The sequence below is a fragment of the Podarcis muralis genome, chromosome 4 (genome assembly GCF_964188315.1).
Source record: "Podarcis muralis chromosome 4, rPodMur119.hap1.1, whole genome shotgun sequence".
In the NCBI taxonomy this organism is placed as follows: Eukaryota; Metazoa; Chordata; class Lepidosauria; order Squamata; family Lacertidae; genus Podarcis; species Podarcis muralis.
This window is the reverse complement of record NC_135658.1, coordinates 61,402,185-61,429,558: the sequence shown is the minus strand read 5'-3', so window position 1 is coordinate 61,429,558 and position 27,374 is coordinate 61,402,185. Positions and strand designations below refer to the sequence as shown.

Genomic DNA, 27,374 nt, shown 5'->3' with positions numbered 1-27,374 from the left:
TTACTTTTTTAAAATCTGCCTTTTTGCAGCAACATGTTATTTTGCTTATCTCCATTTACTTTTAATGAAACGTAAGCATTTGTTTAAACGTCAATTTTGCAGAGGAGATTTTTCAGAGTTTATTCCCTCCCCCCCCATCTAAATATTGTTTTTTTTTTTTTTAAAAAAAAAGGTAAAAGAATATTTGGAGGTGGAGAAAGCACCGTATTTAATGGTATTTAAATACTGGTCTGTTCCACCCGATATATAGGGTAGGAAGATGTAAACGTCAAGCTTTCCATGAAATATTCTATGATAAAAGTCAATTTTCCTTTTATTTTCTTGTGCTTCGTAGCACAAAATTTGCAATTAGAGTAAACAAAAAACCAAACACCCCCCCCATGATATCCCTCCACTCCCTGACATGTCCCAACTGCTACTAAGTTGATATATAAATTACAAGTTTACTCCAGGCAAGCCTGCTTGTGACCTTCAGTAGCTGATTGAAATGCAGAATTCCTCTCCTCAGGGTGTATTCCATGGCCATTTGGACTGCAGTTCTAGCCCACCACACAGCAGATCCTGATAGTCATGCCATATTTTAATATTCTATATGAGGCAGGTTTGATAGGTAAGTGTATATAGCTTTCTGTGAAGCAGGTATTTGAACCACATTTAGGTCGTATGCAATAAAATTATCTTCACTCAGACTTACACTATTTCTATTAGAAACAAGTAACAATTATTGCTAGCATTTGCAAATGCATATGCAGCTGTTAAAGGTATTCTATCATTGTATTATTATTTTTTACTATAAGAAACAAATGAAAATACTCATTTTTAATGCTTAGCTTTATTATTTTAATTTAGTATTAGTAGAAGCAGTAGCATAGCAAATATTCAGAGTAGTCATTCTTAACTTATAACACTGAAGCTGCTTTAAATGGCTTCAGCTAATTATAAATCACTGTGTGATGGATCTTATGTGGAATGCCCTTCAAATCCTATTACTCTTTTTGATAAAAGGAAGCCATTTCCAGTAAGAATACTTGAAGAATTTGATCTCAGAGAATTACACTGTGAATTGATCTGATCTGTACCTCCAGAACTAATGTTCAGATTGAAATTCACTTATCCCCCATATTTCACACGTCGTATTTGCTCATCCACCATATTTCCAAAATATTCCAGTGTAATTATTGGTTTTAAAAATGTATCAAAAGTACAATGAGAAATGTGCAATTTGAGGGGGAAACATTCTTTTGAATGAATATCTGAATGTGATAGTTTGTATAGATTACTTATTTTTAACATATTAATGTGGATGGGATGGGATAGACTTTTAAGTGAGAAAAGAGGTGAAAATGGCATGGACTTGAAATAGGACCATCTCCAGTGCCTAGTATGTGTACAAAAGAACCTTTATTTATTTATTAAATCTATATCCTGACTTTCCTCCCAAAGAAGCCCAGGGTGACAAGCAACAAGTGATAAAATAATGGAAACATCTTAAAAGCAATTCCAACACAGATGCAGACTGGGAAAGATTTCAACATAAAAGGCTTGTTGAAAGAAGAATATCTCATGAAGGCACAAAAAAGGCAACTGAGATGGCTCCTGTCTGATATTTAAGGGGAAGGCATTCCAAAGGGCTGGTGCCACAACACTAAAGGCCTGATTCCTATAATGTGCAGAATCATAGAATTGCAGATCTGGAAGAATGAGGATCATCTAGTCCAGGACTATACAGCTGTCCCACATGGGGATTGAACCTGCAACCTTGGCGTTATCAGCACCACGCTCTAGCCAGCTGATCTGGAGAACAGACCTCCTGATAAGATTATATCTGTCAGAAGCTCTCACCTCAGAGCACTGTGACTGACTGGATAAAAATAAGGGGTGAGGCGATCTTTGAGATATCTTCATCCCAAGCTGTATATAGCTTTATACACCAGAACCAGAACCTTGCATTTAGCCTGGTAGCTACCTGGCACCCAACATAAACAAAAGTGCTTTCATTGTATTACATTAAAAGCCCTTTACGAAATGCAATGAAATCACACTTTCTCCAACAGAAGAGTGGGGACAAGATATTGTGTAACTGTGTTGCCATCAGTGAAAGTAAAAGACGATGAAGAAACCAAACAACCTTCTATAAATACGGTATAGTGCTCACCACTACAGCTGCAATACTGCACTCAAGGAGATAATATAACAAGGTAGGTAGGCTATAGGGGCTCATTGTTGCTAAAAAATTACAGGAACCTTATTTGTCTTGTTATTCAATTTATGCTAGGCGTGTGAGTCTCTTGTTAACTTTGAAAGAGTCACTAACTTTAATAGACATCTAAACAATAAGTGACAATCCTTTTTTTTTAAGCTCCCTGGGAAGCCCTTTCTGTTAATTGTTCATCCTTTCTATTCACCAGTGCATCTTTGTTAAGCCAACTGCACTGTATTCAGTTGCTAAAAGCAATTCTGAAAGCTGTATTATATTGAGAGGAAATGTGAAAATTGCATGGCACTTTGCCCAAATAACATACTCAATTGTAAAAAATTAAAACATTGGAGCAGGAAAATAACCATTGTGATCTTGTGCTGAATTAACAGACAACATTGCATTTGGGAGTGGGGGGGATACATAGCCTTAACAGCTTAGATATTCAGTCAGATGTAGAAAAGCTACACATTTAAATTCAGTGTGTTATCATAACCCTGACTGCCATATAACACCACTTTGCAAGTATGAACACACTGTAGACCTACCACCAAACAATTAAAACCCTCCATTTGGCAGAGTGATGCAAAGTATTCAGATCTAAATGGAACGGCTGGGAGGGAACAGATTTCATCCAATTCTTTCTTGTGGCTTAATAACATATCAAATTTGAAAGAGGAGAGATAAATTGTATGGCACGGTTTCCAACAGAGGTGACTTGATTACTCAAATGTTCCTGCTTGACTGCTCATTTTCCTTATATTCTCTGCACACCTGTGTCTATAGAAACCGAGTGTGAAGATCTGGTTGCTTGCTATATAAGTATGTAAATACTGTGCACATATTTCATTTTTTCCTATCAAAAATGGCTAAATATGTGTCCTTGACATGCTTTTGCCAGCAATAATATCTTAGTGAACTTGTGCTGAAAGTGGATAGGCTGGTTAAATTATCCTTTCTGGTTTCTAACAGATAAGCAAGAGTACTATGGTGATATGTTTGCAGAACAATTCCCAGGAGGTGCTCTTATAAAAATAGTGTATTAGCCTTTTATTTTTAAAGGAATGATAAAACCAGAGCAGACTTAAAACTAATTCAGCTATGAACTACTTGCAGTTGAACATGACCAAAAAAGTCTGTAGACTTACCTTAATGTGCAGTATTTTTCAACATTCACTTTTATAATACCTTAGAACATGTTTAGATGATTAAATATAAGGCCACTTGCCTTATACCACCTCCAGCCCTAGAGCCTTTATAAGAGAGCGGTTTCCAGAGGAAGAACTGTGAGAAGAGAGGCTCTGTTTGTCATTATGGGGTGATTGGTTTCACCTGTCCTGCCCCACCTCCAGCCTGAGGAATCTTCAGAAGCACTATGTGTATGTGTATTTTAATGAGCTGAATAGAGAGAGATCATGAGTTGTGGGAGTGTGGAGTATGTGTGTGTTAGAAACTAACAGTGCTTTGTTCACTTTTTGTTTACTATTTTGTTAATGCTGTTAATATTGTTTATTATGAATTGTTATAACTTTATGTAAATTATAAATGCTGTATTGATTTGTTAATCATATATGACTTTTGCTTTAATTGTGATGTTTAGCTTATTTTTAGTTGCTTTGTTAAAAGCTTTATAGACTGTAATTGTTTTACTGATTTGTTAATTGTTCTATATGAGTTATGCCGTTTTTGTGACATTCTATTATGTTATTCTATCATATTCTATCATATTATCTATTTTATCATACTATTGTTATTTACTGTTTGTAAGCCAGTTTGGGATTCATTTGAATGTTGGTATGCTCTTTTAAAAGCACATCCTAGTACAAAACACTTCCAGTTTATGAGGTTGTTTGCTTTTGGACTCGCCTTGATTGAGTAGCAGAATGATGGATTATGTGAAATAGAATGTGCTGAGGTTGAGCCCTTGATCTTTAAAAGTGTGTGAGGACAAGCCAAACACCATGGCTGCAAACAAGAGCTTTATTTATGCTGCAAAGTAATGCAGTGTATTTCTAAATACCAGAGGCTATGGACAAAGAGGCAATGCTATCACCATATTGCCCTTAAAAAAAAAAAAAAAAAGACTTCCCTAGAACAGCAGACTGGCAACTAGATGAAACTTTGATCTCACCACCAAGCATAGCTAGGGCAGTCTGTATAATTTGCATTGGGAAAGGATTGGATTCAAAGGTATCTTTTCTTAATGGAAGAATCTTTGGGCACAATACAAAATCTTCCTCCTATACGCACTGCTTTGCCTGGAATGCAGCAAAATTGTTTCCCCAGTTGTAGAATTACTTGATTTCTACATTTTGTTCTAAGAACAATTCTCCTAAGCAGAACACCAAATACTGGAATGTGAATTTCTTTTCAGTTTTTCTGCACAATCCTTTCTATACATGGTTGACCACATTATACATACATCTCTAAACAGTAAAAAACTACTTCACTGAAGATTTGTTGGCTTCTTAGTCAGGTTAATGAATAAAAGTTTCACCAAGAAATGGAAAACCTGAGGAATATACTCCACAAACTTAAGGGCAGAAAACTGAGGGTGTAGTCTCTTTCCAAAATCCTGTACAGCAAACACTGAATTGATGTAACTGAAGCAGATTAACAGCAACTGTGTGTTGTTGTTTTTTAAGCCCCCCAATTTTACTGCAGCTGTAATTACTGTGCACTAAATACACTGTATTTAGTGGGGATGCGGGTGGCACTGTGGGTTAAACCACTGAGCCTAGGACTTGCCGATCAGAAGGTTGGCGGTTCGAATCCCCGCGATGGGGTGAGCTCCCGTTGCTCGGTCCCTGCTCCTGCCAACCTAGCAGTTCGAAAGCACGTCAAAGTGCAAGTAGATAAATAGGTACCGCTCCAGCGGGAAGGTAAACGGTGTTTCCGTGCGCTGCTCTGGTTTGCTAGAAGTGGCTTAGTCATGCTGGCCACATGACCCGGAAGCTGTACGCCAGCTCCCTCGGCTAATACAGCGAGATGAGCGCCGCAACCCCAGAGTCGGTCACGACTGGACCTAATGGTCAGGGGTCCCTTTACCTTTACCTTTAAATACACTGTAAAAAAACACCCTCTGCTAAGCAAGTGGGGGCAATTTCCATGATAATGAAAGGCATCTATATTCAATATATGATTGTATTTATGAGATCACTTGTGTAAACTTTATGAAAATATTTTCTGTAACCAAAGTTAGCTTCTGATTTCACAAAAGCATGAGAAATTTCCATAGTGCCATATATACATTAATACGTCCTCACAACATCCCTGTGAGGTAGGTAATGTCTATTCACTAGTTTTACAAATGAAACATTGATCCAGAGATTAAGTGAAATGGTGCATGTAATACAATTCTCATGCACTGAACATAACATGTTGCTCTCATCAGGGTTTTTTTTTTAAATAGGGAATGCTATTCTTGTAATACATATATACAAACCAGAACTACAATTCTTTCAATACCTAAAAGCTTAACTCAGCAAACCTGATTGCATCCTTTATTTGAAAGTACAATTTCAGATAAGACATATTTCCCAATGGCAGAGGTCTGCTGGATAGGTGAAAGAAGCATTCTCCCTCCTCCAGAAGTTATTAAAAAGAACATTTGAATTGTTTAGTGAAAAACTGAGAAAAATTATGTATTGTCCTATTAAGCTGAAAAGAGACTATGTTATGTATAAGAAGTAGAAATAAAAATTCTCCAATCTGTTCTTAGGTGTGTAGATTGTACATCATGAGGAAATAAAAGCTAATTAGTTTTTGCATGGGATGGTAGGTTGAAAATACATATTTCTGAGTCACGCATGTTTATTGAACAAAATAAATGTATGGCACGCCGACAGGTTTAAACCGGTAATGTTATGGAAAATATGAGGCAACAAAAATTAAGATGTACTTTTGTTGAATACTAAGGAATCTCTGCTGTTTATACTTGCTTGCTTGTGGTTTTTTTAAAATTTTAGGGCATTATCCAGGCAAATCGTGTACCACGAGGCTTATATAGTATGGCAAAATAAGGTGGCCCACATTTGCTGACCAGAGACTTTGTTTTAAGCAAGTTGGCATAGCAGTGGGTACTCTCATTGTTAGTAGGGTTCTGTTAGTAGCAGTATTTGCAAACATACATGTTTGCCAGGAACAACTCACAATTTGTGCATAGTTGAGTCTTCGAAATTGAGCAAATTTGCTCTCAATATCTCGCCAGCGCTTGCTGAGCTGTATCAGGGTTGGTTCCACTGCTTTTGCAGCCCCATCCTTAGACAAGCGATCAGCTTGTCTCTGTACCGCATTCAGCTCTTCCTTCTTCTTCTCCAATTCTCGATCAATTTCCTATTGAGCAAAATCAATACAGGGCCCAGGACAATTAGCTAACTAGATAATAAACTCCTAAGAATTAGCAAAATACTTCGGTAGAATCTTTCCCAACTTTATTGTTACAAACAAAAAAGTACACTTATTTTTATTTATTTTTGTTTACAATTAGACAGAAAAAAACAAAGGTGAGTATTGGGTCATTGATTTTAAATATTTAAGTGACATGTGTATTCTGGATAGTAATCTGGGCCCATATATTAACTGTCTAATACTCCCTAGCACAGTCTGACAGGTAATTGGAAAGATAGCTGTAATGTACAGAAACCACATATTAAATACCCATAGTGATTGTCAGTTGCATGGTTAGAGTTTTTAATTGTTTTTCTCAACGGAGAAGAAGCAAAGAACTCAACGGAGAATGAAGCAAAAGAAGACGATGCAAAATAAACGAGGCAATTCTTTGACAACAAATAAGTAAATCTTTAGAATTTTGACAATGAAATATGTTTATGTTGTGATGAAAATGAATGTGCTAACATGAAAAAAGAGTTCATCCATATACCGATAAGTCATTTGCTCATCTGGAATAAAGATACAGAATCAATTATTTTTTTTCTATAAAGCAATGGAAGTTTCTAAACAGAGTACACTTGATATACACAAGTAAAGTATTATTTCCTATAATTTTCTAAAATCTATTTAATGTAACATTTGCAAGGACACAAGGATAGGAATATGCAATTCAACAAGAATTACTTAAATCATTTAAATAATAATATTAAGTATTGAACTACTATATCTCTACATCTTATTACATTTACATACAGAGTGACACATATATGAACATATATTAATAATAATAATAATAATAATAATAATAATAATAATAATAATAATAAAATAATATGTAACACTGCTTCTAAAATGCCATTACCTTTAGCTTCTGTTCATCTTGGGGGTCTGGTAAACTTGCTATTTTTTTCTCAATGTCATCCAGCCAGCTCATTAGATCATCAGCCTGCCTCTTATACTGATACCATTGAGGAGAAATCTCCAAAGCTTTTTTCCTTCTTTGAGACCTCAGATCCTGTTCACAATGCAGACATTATTAGAACTGCAAAAACAAGCTCATATTTGGCCTAGTTTGCATGTTGAAATAAGCCACAGTTTGTCTTAAACTACAGTTTAATTGTGATTTTACCTTCAGCAGCCACGCAGGTTCTGTCAGCTTCTCCCCCTGCCCATTCAAGCAAGCCATAATATTATTTCATGTTTTATCCAAGAGACAGTTTGGGATGAAAACCTCTGCAGCACGCAAAGAGCAGTCTTCTGTCAGCCTGCTGCATCCATACCTCAGTGCTACCGGACTGGCCATCTCATTAGACAAAGAAACTACGTACCTTTACCTAACTATAACTCTGCAGAGCATGTATGAATGGGTTGTGTGACTGAGAGCTCTTGAATCAATGAAACTGATAAATTAGGTTGCAAAACTGGTGTCAATGTCTTGGTCCTTATGCTTTGATCCTGGCTTGCGTTTGTGATCAGTAGCAGATGATGGAGTATGGTGACAGCCCTTACATGACCTCCCAACAGTGGAGTTGCATCTGCTAATCAGGAGGGAGAGTGGGGGGAGCAAGACAGGAGTGAATGCAGGCCCGTGCAGAGCTTGTATGCAAAACTCTTATTAGAATAAAGAGCCAGGCAGAGGGCCTTCTTGGTGGTGGTGCCCGCCCTGTGGAACGCCCTCCCATCAGATGTCAAGGAAATAAACAACTATCTGGCTTTTAGAAGACACCCGAAGGCAGCCCTGTTTAGGGAAGTTTTTAATGTTTGATGTATTATTCTGTTTTTAATCTGTTGGGAGCTGCCCAGCCAGATGGGTGGGGTATAAATAATAAATTTATTGTTATTGTTATTCAAAGTTATAGACGCAAAAAAAAGAGCAGCTGGTCCCTTGCAGGGCCCCCCCAGCTGGCTTAGCCCTCCAAGGCCTAGGAACACGCCAGGGCGGACGCCAACACTGAACAAACACACCAGGAGGAGCACCATATTGGCTCTGTGCTTGGAGGTAAGCACTGCCTTTCCGTCTGCTACTGTTCATGAGATCTAGACTAGAATTGGTTTGTTTCAAACCATGAGTGCTAAAATGGAAATAAACTGCCACTGTGGGGGGAGGGGAATAAGCTATGTGTGGGGGTGGGGGGGAATCCGGAGAGGAAGCGCATTCACAATTAAACCATGGTTTAAGACAAACAGTGATTTTTTGCAGCTTGTGAACAAGGCATATAAATGGTGGCCAATATGTGCACGGGGTGGTGGTGGTGGTATATAAATAGTTATGCAAATATATGAACCATGATTGTACTATAAGTAAAGGCTAAATATATTTTCTTATTTACATATTTCTCTAAGTAGGCTATGTTAATTTATGTACAATGTATATAAATCTTTCAATAAGTTTTAAACTATTGTAATTGATTGTGTTTTATAAATATTATAGTTAAATTAAATTATGCATTATTGGGGATCCACCATTCCCTCTTAATCTTTCCCTATAATTCAATTTTCAGTCTACAAGGTACAAATTTGCTTAACTACTCAATAGTCTTAGTGTTATACGTCAAGGCTGAATGCGTTCAGTGAGTCACAAAAATGAAAAATAAAATATATAACCATGCCCCTTGTAAAGATTGTCAGTAAGAATCTGATCAATCTAAATACAAATTTACTATCATTAAAGGCTTTGCATAAAACAGCTTTGCATAATACCATAGCACAAAATCTGAATTACATATACAGTTTTCTTAATCAAAGGCATTTTAATTTGTCAGAAGAATGCACTAAAAAAACCACTGAAAAGTTGTAGAAATTTTAACAGACCTGCGTGGGAACCTATCAAAAAGTATGTTTAACATGAATTGAAAGTTTTTCTCTATTCCTAGGCATAAAATGAAAAATAGCTATCTGCAACCAGGAATGTCAAATAGCAATGGCTGCCGACAAATCCTCTTTCATAATCATAGAGCAGACTGCATTGATTTCTTAAACAACAACTAGAAAACCATTGTGGAAGACCATATCTATGTGGAGGGGGCAAGATGCTAGGGTAGATGCTAAAGAACATCAGCTGTTGAGAGACTGCTGAACTCTCCATCCCTGCCCAATACCAACATGCATAAAAAAGATCAGAGAATTTGTGCATTTATTAGTTATGTTCTCTACCTTGAGAGTATTATGCTTAGTCTGCAACAGGTGCTGTTTACTTTTTATTTCCTCTCTTTTTCTTTCATCAGTGATTGTTTGGTGAAGCACATTTCCTCGTTGAAGCAGTTCTTTTACAGTACCCTCATTATCTTCACTCTGATTTTTTTTAATGAAAAGAAAAAGAATTAATGTAATCAATATTCTCTCCAAATATATATATCTACACATAAAGCAAGACTGCTTAGCCTGTTGAATCTTGAAAAAATATATTGTGCTATTACTAATCATTATTATCATCATCATCCTTTATACACCATGAATATACATGGTGTTTCACATATTAACAAGAAAAAGCAACGGCCCTGCAAACAGAAGACCTTAAACTCAAAAAAGTCAGCAGAGGGTAGATGTCAGAGGCAGGGAGTCAAGGAAGAGGGAAGAGTAAACAAAAGAGAAATATCCTTGGGCCTTTTCCATCAGGTCCCAAATGTGTTGTCCTTTGCTTTAAAGCTTAATTTAACTTTCCTTGCAGGGTAGCCTTCCTGCTGAAAGTCAGCCAAAATTTGCATCTATAGATATATGTTGTTTCATGCAAGTTTTATCCACATTCATATTGTGAGCCTCTGCCCCAAGTTTCTTAAGGATTTAGCAATGTCCTTGTGGTACGGCATGCTTATGAACTAAGAATTGAAAGCTTGCATACCAATGTTCATCCTTCAGATCTACAGTAGAAGTATCAATGGGAAGCAGCAGCGACATTAGCCACATATTTTATTTTGAAATTATTTATATTGAGGATTCACTAGTATCAGGTGAGAGACTGTGCAAGTCTTGAACCAATTCTTGGATGCAATGTTGGGCCAAAAGAATCCATGAAGATAATTTGACATTGTGATTTTCAGAAAATTTCAACTTTACTAATAACTTTAGTAACAACGAACAATACTAACAAATCAATCAATAACATAGGTACATAGAAAGAAAGCAAATGTAAGAGGTTCAACAATAGTTCACCTCATGTTTGCAATAGACATTTGCAGTATTTTGGTGAATCCTGGAATTACAGGTTTCCTGGGGAAAATTTGGCAAACTGCATTATCTAGGCACGTACAATTTTGTTTCTTTGTTTTTACTAAGATTAAAAAAGATGAAGCTGCAGAGCTTTCACTAAATTTGATGTTGAAAACTGAATGAGTGTCAAAGTTGTGATGATTTGACGGTACCAAAGATTTGTGCAGTTATAAAATTATGCTGTCTAAAGTCATACCAATTTCACTCCCCTTTCTTCAGCTACACAAATTAACAACAGGTGCCTAATTATTTAAGAATTTGTCATGAGTACAAATAATGCACCTTTCCATCAACATTCAACACCTTTATAGAAGAATTTCAAATGACTTGAAATCATAAAGGGATATAAAAAGTATAAAATGAATAGTTGACATCATCCACAGCTGGACTTTTCCTACCTCTGCTTTAGTCAGCATCAGGTTAAATGAAAGATTTGTAGATTGATCCAGCATATCAATTGGTGCTGGACATACACTTCTGTCTGTTTCAGAAAATTATTCCGAAGGAATAAGCAAGTATTATTCTATGAAAGTTAGCATTGTATATATTACTAGAACATTATGATGACAATGCTACAAACAGTAAACGCTGCAGTAAAACTTTATAGCAGCTAAACAGAACGACAGTGTGTTTAACCTGTCTAAAGAGTCAAATGCAAACGTAGAGGTTTCTAATTTTTACTCCAGCACTTATTCCATTTCCATTTTACTCATACTCCCATCACAACCAATTTACCATATCTTTATTGAAGTCTTCCTCTTTCAGATTCACCCCCTGCTGAATTTCAGCCTCCAGTGGTTCAAGCAATTTTTGTATATCGTAGTTAAACTGTTCCAATTCCTTCAAAGGAATGAAGGGCTTTAAAGAACGGTTGGAAAGTTGGGAAGGGGGAGAGAGAAAGGAAGATTGTCAATTTTACATCACATACTGTTTTATTACAGACATAAACCAAAGCGACATATCTGTTTTGCCCCCAACTGTTAAATTAATTACATACACATTTTGGGTATTTTACAAAATAGCTTTTATGTAACAAAACTAGTGGTAGTACCTTGCTTGATCAATCTTTATTTATGGCTCTTACCTAGCAGTTTTGTTTATGCTGCAAAAGGAACTTCATCAACCATATAAAAACATCATAAATCATCAAAATGAAAAAGCAATATTAAAACTATATAAAAGCCATAAAATGATAAAAGCCACAATCAATATAAAGGTATTTGCTGTTTTTTTCAACTTCTTCACCAACAAAGCAAATATGTTTAATGAATACATATTTGGCTTGGATTGGTAGATGCATGTAAATAAATATGTAGAATGTGCATTCAATGAATTTTAAACTTTATGAGAACTGGGGAGGAAACACAATTCTGACATTTTGTTTAAACCTGGCCTATCAGAAATTCATCACACATTCAGAAGCAATTTTTCCACAAATATGCATATATATCATATTCTATATTGTTTTAAACTTCAAAAGATATTTTTATTAAAGGCAGAAATATAACCCTATTAATAAAACAGAAAAGTATTCCACAAATTCTGAATATTTCTAGCACAGTACATTAAAAATATACCACTTTGAAAAGTGGGAAATCACCTGTTTCCCCCTCTCCCCGCCCCAAACAAAAGCAATATTGGGATTTAGAAAGCTTTATGAGAAGGCTTAGTTACTGATTTATGTAAATTATAATACTGTCTTTAATTTAGAATCTTATCGTAAGGACTACTTATGAACTTCAATAAGCTAGATTTCACTTGTTTTCATTAATGCATCACATGGGGGAAATTAATATGTGTGTACTTACAATTTAATATAAAGTCTTAAGTGCATTCTAATACTAAGATGTAATATGATCAAATTGTTACATAGTGAACTTCCATTTTTGTAAACTTTGAACATCCTCATCGATGTGGTGCATCTTTAATCATTCATAAACAAAGAAACGAAATAAAAGATCCCTTTCAGATTCCTGGCATTATATCTACTTTTAAGACTTTCAGGTGTTAGACACAAAACTACTCAGCTAACACAGTGCCATAAACCAGCAATTTTAATCAAAATGAGCTGTTAAAACATGTGACAAATGACACAGGTTTACAGACACATAAGTAAAAGAGTCATCGTTTGGGAACATACAGTTCTGTGTTCCAAGCTAAAATGGATCAAAAGATAATTTAGCCCATGGCATTGCCCTAAGCACACATAATCCAGTTCTTCAAATATCAGTCTAAGCAATTTTGAATGTCAGCGATCCCAACTTCATTTCATAGAATGGGACCATTTATTTCCATTTCTCCTGCAGCTTCTTTATTCCTAAAAATCTGCTTCTTTCACACTGGGGGTCACTCTGGAATAGAGTGACATGGGGTTCAGGGCTGCAGTAGTAAGGGAAAATGGGCAAAAGCGCCTTCTGTTTATGAACCTCACCCATAGTTGATCAAGGACTTTTTATCGCAACCATGTGAAATGTCGGCTAAAGGATATACACTGGATGACAATTTGCTGCTGGGCCAAGTTACTACTACTGTATAAAGCAACTTATATTTAAATAATCACCTCACCTTTTATACCCTTGCCTGACCTTTATGATCTGCAACTGCCTCACAATTTGCCATTCCTTGTTATTATCATCTAGAAATAGTGCATTCCATGTTGTGGCACTGAGCTCATGGAACTCTTTTCCCACAGAGATTAGACTGACATATTCTGTAATGTGTTTTAGGCATCACCTTAAAAATTTGTTGTTATAGCAAGCCTCCTCTTGAAGGTGGCCTATATTGTATTTCTGTGAGCATGCTGCATTTTGTTATGTCTTCTGTATGGATTTGTTCATTTTATTCTGTATTGGTTTTAAATTTTATACACTGCATAGGTATATTGATTTGATTATGGGGTATAAAAATTGACACGATAAATATATATAAGCCGTTGAGCAAATGCTACTAAGTAATCATGGGATAAAACAATAGATAAGAGCAGTATTGCATTCTGTGTGAATTAAGACGGGTTTTCAGATGTTCCCATTTTTGTAAATTTCTGGTTATTTATATAAAAAATAATGCATATTATTCATATTTTGGCATGAAGGATAGTAGAACATAAATTTACAAAATCGTATTTTGAAAATCTTAGCCACAAAAGGCAGAGCTGGCACAGAAGTTTGTCAGGAAGAGAACTTTGTTCAGCTGAAATAAACAGAGGGAGATTTTTATGACTATTTTGGACAAAAACCATTAGCATACCTTGGACTTAACTGTGCTTGCACTAGAACATATTTCCCGCTATGGAGTAAGAAAGAATACCAAGAGCTTACATAACCAGGTCTACCGAGAAGCAAGTCCCATTGAATTCAATGGTATTTGCTCCCAGGTAAGTGGGGTTAGGATTGCTGATTAATACCACAGCTTTATTAAAGGATCTCCTTGCCACACACAAAAAATCCCTCACAGAACCCACCTACCAAATCCTCAGGGAGCTAGGAAGTTCCAATAGACACAAATCAGGTTCTACTTTCTTTATGTGAGAGCAGGCCCAGACGGGGGGGGGGGGGGGGGCATATGGGTCACTTGGCCTGGGCCTCCGATTCCAAAGGGGGCTTCGGTCAGCATATTCACAATACTTACTTATTTATAAGAGTTCAGTTATCCCCAGGGTAAAAAAAAAAGGGGGGGGCACATTATCTACCTGGCCTGGGCCTCTGCCTGTCTCTGCAAGGCCCTGTGTGAGAGGGATGAGAGGGAGGCAAGTAGAGACCCCACCTGTGTCAGTCAGACTGTTCCCTCTTGCAGCATTCCTGTATGGTGGAAGAAAAAGGGCTGCGGGAGGGGTCAGCTCCAGAAGCTCCTTGCTGACCTCTCCCTCACTGCTCACAGCCTCCACAGTTTGATGGAGACTCTGCCAGCCTTTGGCTTAAACCAGTGATTTGGCTTCTTTTTTTTTTTTTTTGAGGCAGATTATACTTCCAGATTTTCCTTAGCCTCAACCTGCCTCACCACCAGCCTTCACACTTCAGCCTTCTCTTCCAGCTTCTTCCTCTTCTGGCCCATTCTCGGACAGTGGCAGAACTGGCATTTTTATGTTCCAGCCAGCCTACCATTCATTCAACCAATCAGATTTTATGTGGCACAGAATTCATTATCAGACCACTTTTCCCATTCAAGCACCAATGATTTCTATCCAAGAAGCCAGTGAGAAGCGAAATATTACAATCGTCTAAAACAAAAATAAAAAGAACCCAGATTTTCTTAGCTAACTGCCACCTGCCAGTCACAGAGGATACTTAGTATTCTAAACTTAACCTTTCACATAGCACCACATACACAGTTAACTCTTATATCCTGTCTTGGTAAGCACATTGTAAAAGGTGATTTCTTCATGGGCCCACAGTGTTTTTAACAGAAACAGAAAACCACTAGCCATGCATTTACATTTTCCTGTTCCCTGGTGTTTCTTAAAAAAATATATTCCTACTTGCCTTTCCATGACAATTTTTACCTGATTTTTAAAAAATATACAAATATTTTAGCCAAGCCTGTTGCTTTCTGAAAATGCTATTAATTCCTCAACCTTTGGCTTTTATAATCTTAAAAATCACTAAATAAGTGTGATTAAAAGAAAATGGTCTCAATTACAATAAAGTTAAAATCTTGGTCATATTTAAAAGACTAATATATCACAAATAAAAATTCTCTCAGCAGTAACCCATTTCTTGATAAATACATTCTACCCAGTGTTTTATTTCAATTTCCACAAGAAAATGTGTCTGAGGGCAAACTAGTCAATATTAAATCAAGGCATGGCTAAGATTAACTGAAAGAAACAAATAGGAGTGTTGGATCTTCAAGACTGAACACAGACAATTGGTACCTGAGGCAGAAAGTTCAAGTAGCAACATTATACAAATAAACCACTCTTTAATAGCACCCATAATTTGCTACCTAAGGCAGCCACTTCATCTTGCCTAATGGTAAGGTCATTTTTGATGATGTCATTACAGCTTTAGTACTTTATTTAAATCCAGAGAACAATAACATTGTTGCATGCCTCCCCAATCTCTGAGTGGTACAATATTTTATGGGTCTCAAGCACTTACCCAGGGTTCATGTTTCCTTCGGAAAGAGGCAAAGCAGAGACACTGCTGTCTTTTTGATATATGATTTATTTACACACACACACACAAACACACATCCTAAGTCTACAGTGGAGGGATTCACAAAATTAACACCTCAAGAGGGCTTTGCTTCTTCCCTGGCTGCAGCTTAGAATTCAAAGAGAAATCAAACATCATTCTGACTCTCTCTCCATCTTACTCCATTTGCTTCTAGCTCACATCACTGCAAACTCTCTGCCCTCAACTCTGGCACTGTCCTTCTAAATAACTGTGGGCACCTCATCAGGAAGCTAGCCTTGCCTACATTTTAACACTTGCTGGATCCAGGGGTTGGAAGGGTCTCAGCATACTGCCTACTCCCCCGCCCCCTGCAAACTCATAACACAATGCTGACCATTTATGAAGAGAGGAAGCTTAGTAGGCTGACCTGTGTTTTGTTAATCTTTGCACCGGGCACAAACCAGAACAGGTAGTGTGGTGTGACGAACAGGTTGTTCATTAACAAAACAAATATTTTCAGCAAACTACAAATGGAGGGCTTCTTTATACATATTTTCAGGGCATACATATTGAAATATAAATGTAATGTTCTGTGTGAAATGTAACATTTGAATGCAACAAAGTTGTGTATTACACGGGTACAACTGATCAGGAAGGAAGAATATATTGTTTCTGTGCAAGGTGTGTTTGCGCTGCAAAATAAGCTTGTTTGCACATAAGTCAAATTATGGCTTTCCGCAGCACCCCCTAGCACAGTGCTTTGAATCCAAACCACTTTCTCTGGAGGGGGGGGGATGCTCTGCTTAAAAACAGAGCATGTTTATTTTTCCTGAGTAAGCAGTTTGTATTCAAAGCACCAGACAAAGTGCTATCTGCTGATCAGTGGTTAGAAGGAGCCTATTTGAAGGTGCTAATCACTAATTGGTGCTGAAAGCACACATTCAAAACAAGTTGCTGTAACTGTGATGATTATGATGTCAAATGATTTACAGGTGATTGATCCAGACCAACTATCAAAGTTGGTCCATGTTGGATGTGTGGAATAAGGATCTGGCCCACTAGCCAGATCAAGCTGCCTATCCCTGACTTACCTGGGCCATGCAGACATCACCTTCCCAGTCACTTTTACTTCTGTGCCAAGCTAAGCTAAGCCACAACTAAACCTTGGCTATAGTTTGTGGTTAGTGAGGAGAGAGCATAGTTATGACAGCTTAATATACTAGGCAAACCTTTAGCTTTTGCCGAAATATATGAATTGTGTTCTGTGTTAATACTGAAGCTTCCAATTTTCAGTGCTAAGCACTCATGCATGAAAAGCATAAAAACTGCTGGTTGCTGACTGAGTAGATTGAAACCAGCTCCAGATTCCCAATGCTTGTCTGTGATTACATGGAACTTATAATCAATAGGATAGTGAACTATTCAGGGCTACTCCCATAATTATGTGTTTATTTAGAACAGGGATGGGGAAATTGTTGCCCTCCAGATTTCATTGTGCTTCAAGTCCTAGCCAACATTACCAATGATTAGGAATAACAGAAATCGTATTCCAACAATATCTGGAGCATCACTACTTCTCAATCCCTGCTTTACAATATGCTTGTATGCAATACGAACCTTCATTTCTTTCCCTATTATTATTTTTTAAACAAAAATTTATATAAATGCCCTCTAATTTTATTAATGAACCCTGAACCATTTTTTCCTCAACAGAATCTTGCGTAAATTTGTGTATAGTATATTTTGCGCAATGGCTTTTAGATTCTATACAAGTTTCACAACTTCAAGTACCTTATCTCACCTAAGTGTACTTTTCACATTTATTAGGTGGGCACTGGGATTGGAAGTTTCAAGAAACAGTTCACTAGTGCTGATCTAGGCACAATTCATGTTGGGGAAAGTGTATATGTGGACAACTTTGATAAGGCAAAATTTCCCAACTTCTGCTGAAGCTGTATTACCAGCTTTTGGAGCTGTAGATGCTGTGGTTGCATGCAAGTGGCCCTTGACCTCCTGTTAAAAGCCTAGCTGGGTGGAAAAGGCTCCGAAAGAGAGCCACTCCATGCCAGAATATATAATACTGGACTAGACAAAACAATAGTCTGACTCAGTATGCAGCAGTTTCATAATTCCATATATCAACTTTTGTTTTTGTGTTGGGGTAAGGCTCAAAAGGGAGACTTACTTCAGCTCTCTCTGGCTTCCTGAAGTTGTCACTTCTTTTCTAAATGTCAGTGGTTTAGCCCCTTCCTCTCACCCTTTTTCAAGTACAAATATTGGTGGGTTCAGGTCTAAGCAGCTTTGCCCATTTTCAACTTGCTCTCCTGACTGCCTCCAAGCAAACTAGATCTTAAGGCTGAATTCCTATGCATATTTACATGGGAGTATATCTGATTGAGCACAATGGGAGTTACTTAAGGATAAGCATGCATAGGATTGTGCTATAAGTTGCCCAGCTGGGCTAAAAAAAAAACACCTTGTTATCCAGAACTGCCTAATGATTTAGCAAACTGGTCTTAGAAAAGCTGGCTTTAGGAAAGTTAAAAGAAAAAGTACCAAATATTTACCACACTTATTTTAAGCTCTCTCCAACTCTTCCACTGATACAGCTCAGCAACCATACAGACAAACAATATTGGTGAAAATGATTTGCTTTTGACTCATTCTCACTGAGTTGATCTTATTGAGTTGCAAACATATCAGCACGAAACTTGTGAACAGATTCTTGCACAGAAGCACCAATGTGAATTTGCTTTAAGACAACATGCTTAGAAAAGCCGCATGCTAGTTTTACATGTCCTCCATTTTGGTATGGCAACATGCTTTTTAGTGATACAGCAACAAGAATCATTTCTTTCTTTTTTTCCTCGGCAGCAATTTTTTTGATGCTGTGGCTAGTAAAAGCAATAATAATAATAATAATAATAATGGGAACTTTGCTTCTGGAAGGGAGAGTTTATTTTACATACACACTCACACAAAGGCTCTTCCAATGTTTCAGTTTTTAAATTCCGGATTTCACTCCTTTGTCCTTGCTAGCTTCTGCTTTGTAAAACTTGCCCTCAAAAAAACCCAACCATACCCACTTTGCGAAGCTCTCTTTAGCATATACAAGTAGCTCAGCAAGGAGCATGTCCTCCTACCTTTTCACTTTTAATTCTTTCTGATAGGGCTGCAAATCGCTGGTTGAGCTCTGCCAGTTTAGGCTCTATTACTTTCCTGCAGTGATCTCCACGGTTTGTCATCAAGTCTACTGCCTGGTCGCGCACAGAGTCCACCTTTGGACGCATATCATTCAGCTCAGTCTTTAAGCGCTACAGTCCATGAGTAAGAGACAGGGCTTGAAGTTAGTAATAAATGCAAGAAGGAAGGGAGGGAAAAGAGAAAGAGAGAGTGTGCAAAGGAATATGGAGCAAAACCATAAAGCAAACGTTAGATAAATGCTTGTGACTAAGCATACAGTTGTGTAGCTCTGAACAGTCCATGCCTAGCTTTTCATATATATTTTCAGGCTGACAGAAACAGTGAAACAGAAGATGAATACGTATTTAATCAAAGACATAGGAAAAACATCCGGAATAACTTTTTTTTTCCTCAGCTGATTCCCTGAACAACACAAATATGTTTATTTTCAGAATAGCAAGAGCCTTTTTTGACCCCCATTTAATAGCAGATACTCACACTGTAGTGCTCCTGTTCAGGGTACTCCAATTTCATTCCCCCTCCCACAAAGCTTTCTATGCCCCCACCAACAGTCAAGTCGGCATGCTCACTGTTCATTGGACTGTTTCTTGCCTCCTCCAAAATGTTTAACACTTCCAGGTTTTTTGTACTTGTGCAAACTTTGAGGTTCCTCTAAGACTGTTGATACCTTCTTCTTGAATTGTGGATAACCACAGTAATATAGCCATTTGGATCATTACGAACCACCACTCAGATAACCAAGATCACCATTAGAATACATATGCAGAAAGATTTCATGCTTTCTTCTTGCAAATTTCAGCTCGGTGACAGGCCACTATCTCTGACCCTCAGCCCACCAATATAATATGGTCTGTTATAGGATTACTGAGATGTTAAGTGTTTTGTACATTAAGAAACAAAACTATAGAAAGCTTAAATATTAATGGTATGCATAGGAACCAGAAGATATTCTACAGAAGAGATCTCTCACAGTTTCCTTAAGGTATTTAAAAATATGTTAGTACATCCCTGTACTCCACTTCCAGTGCTCTTAAAACAGTTTTACTTCACATCATATTCCATGCTATCATTATCCTACAGAAAAAAATAAGTCAGTGTTGTTCTGGTATATATATATGCATCTATCTATCTATCGGACACGACTAAATGACTAAACAACAACAATCTATCTGTCTATCCATCTATATATTATATGCACACACACATTTAATTATTTAAAACCAATGTAGGTTCAATGCAAAAGATATCTACATATGTTCAAGAGAAAATGACCATACATTTGTATCAGAGTCTCAAATGGGGGACTCTTGAGAAAGTCCTGTAACACTCTGGTTGCTGCAAGTAACAAGAACTGGTGGCTTCAGTTAAATCTATGCTACAAGCCTAGCACTGCAGATGGCTGGAGTGATACTATACTTTCAGCCCAATAATGATCACAATAAGCCAAGAGAGCCTCATCTGGCTCTATAAAACTGATGAATCTGGCTTGGTTCCTTAGTTTCAGCAAACTGAGCTGTTTTACTTGCTTGGCCAATTGCTTGGCCTACAAGCCGTCAGCCCTAACAAATTCTCAATTCAAACTTTTTTGAAATCGAACTTTTTTGTGAAAATGTGATTATACTTTGAACTGCTTAGGCTATTCCAACTGAGTTCATCCTGCTAAAAAAGGAGTGTATTTACCGTAATCCCTCTGAGATCCAATTAGAAAGGGGCACAGAAACTTTCTGGTTCTGATAATGATATATATGTCTGAAATAAATGAGATCTTTGTTTATTATGAACATCTACCTCTATATTATATGTCTACAGCTTTAGCTAGCCCAAGAGTTGTTGGTGGACTATGCACAAGCTTACAATGATGATGGAATGATACAGAATTTCATACTGACATAGTGTAAGTTTTGAATCATTTAATTTCACCAGCTGGAAATATGCAATTTGTGTAACAGGTACTGTTTTGAGACAATGAACCTAATTGTTCATAACCTAATTGTTAGGGATTTTTATTCCGGAAATGGAACTATTTACAACCTAAAAGTAAGCTTTTTGTATTTACAAGAATTTACATATTGAAAGCTTTACCTCTGTAAGACAAACTGGATAGAAACAAAAGGATTATTATTGCTGAGAAACTTTCAGAGACCTGATTCCATGTCTGCACCTTAATTTTTCATCATTATACTTACTGACAGATACCCACTCTTCAGAGGATCTGCCACTGGAATTTTAGGAAGCATTTTTTTTAAAAAGAAAGACTAACCTGGGCCCTTAGTCCATACAAGCATATGTATAATTTAAACAATGTTAGGTCTAATTATTACTTACTTTCTAAAATGCTTCTAATTTCTATGTCTTTTCCATACTAAATATCCTCTTTACAACACAAAACTGCTTGGAGAAATAAATGCATCCATAATTTCCTGTTTAGAGAGAATAACTGAATTTCTATTCTATTAATACTTGGTGCTGTTTGGTGCAACAGAAGATAGGAAAACATCTTGTGTTTACAAGGGAGTGAATGAAATTCCAGTTTCCAGAACACTTTACCAAGAGCAGTAGTTATCGTGATGGCAGTGTTAACATATTAGGAGTCTCTAGGCTGAGAATCAAGTCAAATTCTGACATTACAGGAATGCAGGTTGCCATTTTCCCTGCGCCTCTTGTCCATTATTGGATCAGTATGGAAGCAGAAATCATGAAACCATGATCAGTAAGATCTAATCCATTTATTATAGCCAGCACTAGATATTGAAGACCAGGCTGTTCCCACTTCATAAAGGCAGGGGAGCATGAGACATTGAGATTTCTCTGTTGGATCTTTTCTTATTTCAGAATTCTGAAGGAGGCAGCAAATGGAGCTACATCAATCAGGGTAAAGAAAGCTAGAAGGGAAGGGGGTTAGGAATAATATTTCTTATACAAATAGTGGAGCACAATTCTTGATGAGCTATGAAGACTCAGGCCAGGAATCTTAGAAAGAAGAACCAGAAGTTGTGAAAGTAAGCAAGACTTTGAAGAGATTGAAGTTTGGAAATATATATCCCCCCCCACACACATCATACTTCGATCAGGTGGTTATAAACCTGATTTATTACCAAGTATGATATTAATTTATATGAAGCACTGCATAATTTGTATGATTATATTTTTGCAACAGAAGTTACACATACATTTAAGCCATCCTATAATACGCTTTGAAAAATCCCTCTTCAAATGATGAACCACTTCCACAAAGATAATATCAAACTGAAATACAATGTTGTCAAATGAAATCACTGCTCAGAGAACTTTGAAGTGACATGAATATATAACAAACAACAATCCCCAGAAGAATAGATATTTGATAAAAGGAGCAAACTGATAAAAGAAGGCTGGTATTTCATTTTTAAACAGATACAAATGGTATTCAAGAGATACAGGCCTAACAATAAGTGTTCTACTCACCATGAAATCCTCAAGCCAATAACTTATTTGGCTTTTGTACTGAATACACTTACCTTCACTATGCTCTATTAAGCAATTTAAAAGCTGTTAGACAGTGCCTTTGTTAAGAGAAAATGTGTTTTGCTTTTATCTAAAAATATTTGAAACCTGTAGGGCAAAAACCCTGGGGATGCACACTATTAGATTTTTATAATAATTTTTTTTCAGAAAACTGTATTTGTTACCTTAAGAATTTCTTCCCTTTGCTGAGGTTTTTGTGTTTCAGATTCATCCAATAGTATTTCCGCCCGATACATCCAGGTGGTGATGTTAGCAACATTCTGATCAAAATTCTCCATGTGTCTCTGATATGCCTGCATAGAAAGGGAATAGAACATATTATTAAGTAATTAGTAGCTGAGACAAAAAGAAAAGAGAATTGGCCAGGTTCATAGAACTGTAAACCAGCTTCCATGAGCGCAGGGGGACTTTAGATTCTCAACTTGTATGGCAAAGTGAAAGGTGTTCCAAAAGCAATATTTGATAATGTTTTAGGAAGCTTTAAAAATTATTTTGGTGTCCACAAAGCACCTAAAGTAATTCTCTGAATTACTTTAAAAACATATTAAAACATCAACCACTGGTTCTCATATAAGAAAGAATCATTCTATAGTGTGTGTGTGTGTGTGTGTGTGTGTACTGTATGCTCATATCAAAAACAGTAACAATATCAGAACAGTTACAGATAGGTAGCCGTGTTGGTCTGCCATAGTCAAAACAAAAAAAATTCCTTCCAGTAGCACCTTAAGAACTAACTTAGTTGGTCTTTAAGGTGCTACTGGAAGGAATTTTTTTTGTTTTGAATATCAGAACAGACAACTGATGAATTGAATAAAATGATACCAAGAGATAGAAAATTTGTTTTTTTCTGATAATTGCTATTGCCAAGACTGAAGAAAAAGAGAAAACACAGCATGGGTCTATCTTGTCCTGCTTTTTTCCCCTGGGGAAAGCCACTCTCAATCAGAACAAACAGCAATTGGGTTTTCCCCCCTGGATTGACATTTGTCTGATTTAGCACTAAAGAGCAGGTTTTCTCTGGGAAAGGAACATGGCAAAGAGAAAACCACTTGGACTCATGCTTTCTAGGCACAGTACAAGTGGAAGTGTGAATGAGACAGATCTATGCTACAGCTCAGGAAGACTGTGTTGCTCAAATAAGGCTCATCTGGCAAAGGCTGCTACCTAAAGCACAGTGGTTCATCATATGAGGACAGCCACACAGCAGATCCTGGCATGCCAGTAGGAGTAGCCCATTTAGAAATCATTCCTACCCTTAAAGCATTTTCAGAGCAGGGCCGTCTTAAGCATATCCGGTGCCGTGGTGCAAAGATTCCCTCCGGCGCCTGCCACCCCCCACCCCCGTTTCCCAGAGTTTATTACCTTTTTAAGGGTGGACCCCAAAGTTGTTGACCTTTTTTAGGAAAGATTCCCCAGAGTTGTTGACCTGAACTTGGGAATTTCACTACAGGGAAGGAGAGGCAAGAGCTGGGGGCGGGGGAAAACTACCCCTTCCTTTACTGGATAAAAAGAGAGAATGTGGGACAGAGGAAAGCAGGAAGGAGAGGGCATTTAACTCACCAACGGAGAGGAGAGGAGGGTGGTGGTTGGGAAGCTGAGCCGGGGCAGAAATAGCGTCACTCCTCCCGCCCATGCAGGCTTCCCTGATCCCCTCAAAGTGAGTGTGAGTGAGTGGGTGGGTGCGGCAGGACAGCAGCAGATTGTCCTCGACCATGACCACACACGCAGCGTACGGGGTGTGTGTGCAGCCCACTGCATTTTGCAATGCTACTTAAAGGGAGAAATAAATGTGCACTTAGGCACAGCTAAGGATGGGTCTGTTGGGGGGGGGGAGCCAAACGCCTTGGGTAGACCCCATGAAATAATTCTTTCCATCAGAATTCAGCTTGGTCTCCAGAAAGGAGCATGGATTGAGTCGCAGGGGCAGCAGCCAAAGTAGCTCTTTCTGCTCCTGGGTGAGGAGGAGGAGGAGAGTCTTTGCAAATGCTTTGGAGTTCCCTTCTGCCTGCTGGGAAGCCACTGGTGGAGAGCTTTGACAGGGAGCTGCCTTTGACAGGGAGCTGCCTTTGACACCTGCCTTTTCGGGGCTTCCCTCCCGCATTCCTGCCATGCACAGGAGGCTTGGGAGGCAAGCTGCACACCCGGGCATGCAGGGAAAGGGGAGGCTGCCACAAAGCCGCGCAGGTCTCCTACTCGCTGGGGCGCCCCTGAGAGGGCAGCGCTGTGGCGCAACGCACCACTAAACTCTATGGGAAAGACGACTCTGTTTCAGAGTATGGCCACTGTTGTTACTCTTCTGGAACTGACGTTTTAGAACTGATGTAAGAGAAAAATGCCTGTTGGTGGTTACAAGAAAATACAGCTTTTCTTATTTATCTCCTTTATTCTAGTGGTGGAAATGAGACAAATATATAGCCACATTGATTTTTAAAAAATCAATATTTTACTTTCAGATTTTATTTTCAGATTGAGACAGCCAATGTGCATAATGTGTAGGTTTCATCACGTTGATAAATAATGCATGAGAAACACACCTTTTGGAATCATAACAGAACATTATCAAAACCTTTTATCTTTGTCAGTAATATGATTGTTATTACAGTTGAAACAGAATGATGCAGCTATAAGGAGCAAACATCTGCTGTCAAGTAGACTGAACATATGCTAAATGAAGTTGGCCATATTATTGAACTGCTGTTATAGCGATAGCAGCAATTTCTAAACATTGCATTGCTGTATTATTTAACTGGCACAATTACCACCTTTCCCCCCAAATTGTTTACAGTCGCATTTACAAATTGTGATAAGACAGATATATGGGGACTCAGTCAGCAATAGGTCTATCAAAGCTGGTCTTTCAAAGAGCCAACAAAATTGTGGCCATAATGGTAGTGATTTAAAAAAAAAAATGAACAGGAAAGTTCAAATCCCAGCTCAGCCATGAATTTACTGGGTGGGCTTAGGCAAGTTGCTGCATTTTTAACCTTCTGGGCACTAATGGCTCATAGTAATAGTGTCAGCTGCTGCAATTACAAGTAAAAACTGTTATTCTGTGCATATTAAGTTTTAGCAATCCCCTGCAAACTCACAATTCCATTTATTTCCAGGCATGAGTGAAACTCAATCTGCAGAGAATTCTTGCATGATATGATTCATCGTGTGGTCACCTTTGCTAATGGCAGTAACAGCTACATTTTATGGAGGGTGAAGTAACAGGGCCTAAAGCCTAACTTCTCTGTGTCTAGCATTTACAATAAAAATTTAAAAATGCTATATACTATACATGCATAGTTCAGTTGCAACAATGTTTATAGACCACAGAAAACAAGTGCCTTTCTTATTTTGCATGGTTGTTTTGATTAGCATTAGCACTGTATGCTTTTTCCTGGTAAACTAATGGGTGGTGAGAAACTTAACAAAAAAACCAATAATGTCATTTAATTACTGGTAATCTCTTATCAACCATCAGATTTTTGAGGGGAAGGATAGATACCCAGGTAGAAGTAACTGCAGTTTGAAAGCGGATAGGAAGGTAGAGTGTTGGGAATTTAGCTGGACTGTAAAAAAGCTGCTATGATGTGATGGAGAATTAGCCATTTTGCTGCCTGATAAAGGAATTTGTTTACTTCCATTATGCTTCACCTATATATTTGTAAATAAAATAGATATTCCAAAGACATCCTAAATCTCCATTGCTCTTCTTGCTTCCCAAACAAGCTATGTAGTGCTATTTCTGGGAACAGAAAGTAACAATATGTAATTCTTACCAGCAACAAGTTAAACCACTCTTCAGCTCGAGACGTTACTGCAATCCAGTTACTACTCAGAAGGCTGAGTTTATCGTTCACTATGCTTTCCTTCCCTTTAAGGATGGTCTTCAACCCTTCTCCCAAATCAGTAATGTTCTTCAACTGAAGCTGGCGTTTTTCAATTTCTAGTTGGGTTGCCTATGAAAAGCATGTGCATAATGATTAAATAAGGAAGAAGAGTTAGGAAGAACATATTATGAACCAACACTCATATGTTGCATATTAACATTGTTAGAAGCAGAGAGGAAAAGGTCCAGTATATTTCAATATAGACGTGCATAATAAATTGAAAGTGAAATAAATATGTAACTTCTTACTTCTGATCAATATTGTTATTATTTATTAAATTTCTATACCGGCCTTCATCCAAGGATCACAGGGCGATTTACAATATAAAACTACAAAAAGACATAACATAGTAACAAACAAAAACAATAACTCACATAATACCTGTGTGCCATGCTTTATGCATTTTGGGTCACTTTAGGATGGGCAGGAACCTTCCCTTTACTAATGATGTTTACCCAAGGAAAAAGAGCACTATGAGTTCTTTGCAAAAACATATTCATTCCTGTGACTTTAGGAGGAGGATGCGAGCTGCTGCTTGTTGGCCTTATCTCCTATTGCCATGGGCGTAGCCAGGATTTTGGGGGGGGGGGCAGGATCAATGTGGGGGGGGGGGGAATAACCAAGCTATCTGCGGTGTGATTGGTCAGTGATTGGTAAGTATTTTTATTTATTTACTTGATTTAGGGGATGACCCCTCCCTGGCTATGTCCATGCCTTTTGCTGCTGCATCAGCCAGCTACTGTTCTTTGCCTGACTTCATTCTCTTTTCTACCCTCTCCCTCTCTTCTACTCATTCATAGAATCCCCTGTTTTATCCCTTCGTGCAGAGGGAACAGCAACAACAGCTACAAGAGTCAGAGGCCTCAGCTGAAGCAAGAA

General features: G+C 37.7%; 1 protein-coding gene across 9 annotated transcripts in view; it reads right to left on the bottom strand.

Moving 5' to 3' along the window:
- The window catches only part of DMD (dystrophin), a 985,465-nt gene that overhangs the window by 504,109 nt on the left and 453,982 nt on the right, over nucleotides 1-27,374 (bottom strand). For all 9 annotated transcript variants that reach the window (XM_077927390.1, XM_077927397.1, XM_077927392.1 and 6 more), the window contains exons 35-41: nucleotides 26,385-26,564; nucleotides 22,782-22,910; nucleotides 19,053-19,223; nucleotides 11,531-11,653; nucleotides 9,743-9,880; nucleotides 7,452-7,604; nucleotides 6,350-6,532 (exon numbers count right to left, since the gene is read on the bottom strand). In XM_077927390.1, the coding sequence (XP_077783516.1) occupies nucleotides 6,350-6,532; nucleotides 7,452-7,604; nucleotides 9,743-9,880; nucleotides 11,531-11,653; nucleotides 19,053-19,223; nucleotides 22,782-22,910; nucleotides 26,385-26,564 (1,077 nt within the window). The remainder of the gene's footprint in view (nucleotides 1-6,349; nucleotides 6,533-7,451; nucleotides 7,605-9,742; nucleotides 9,881-11,530; nucleotides 11,654-19,052; nucleotides 19,224-22,781; nucleotides 22,911-26,384; nucleotides 26,565-27,374) is intronic.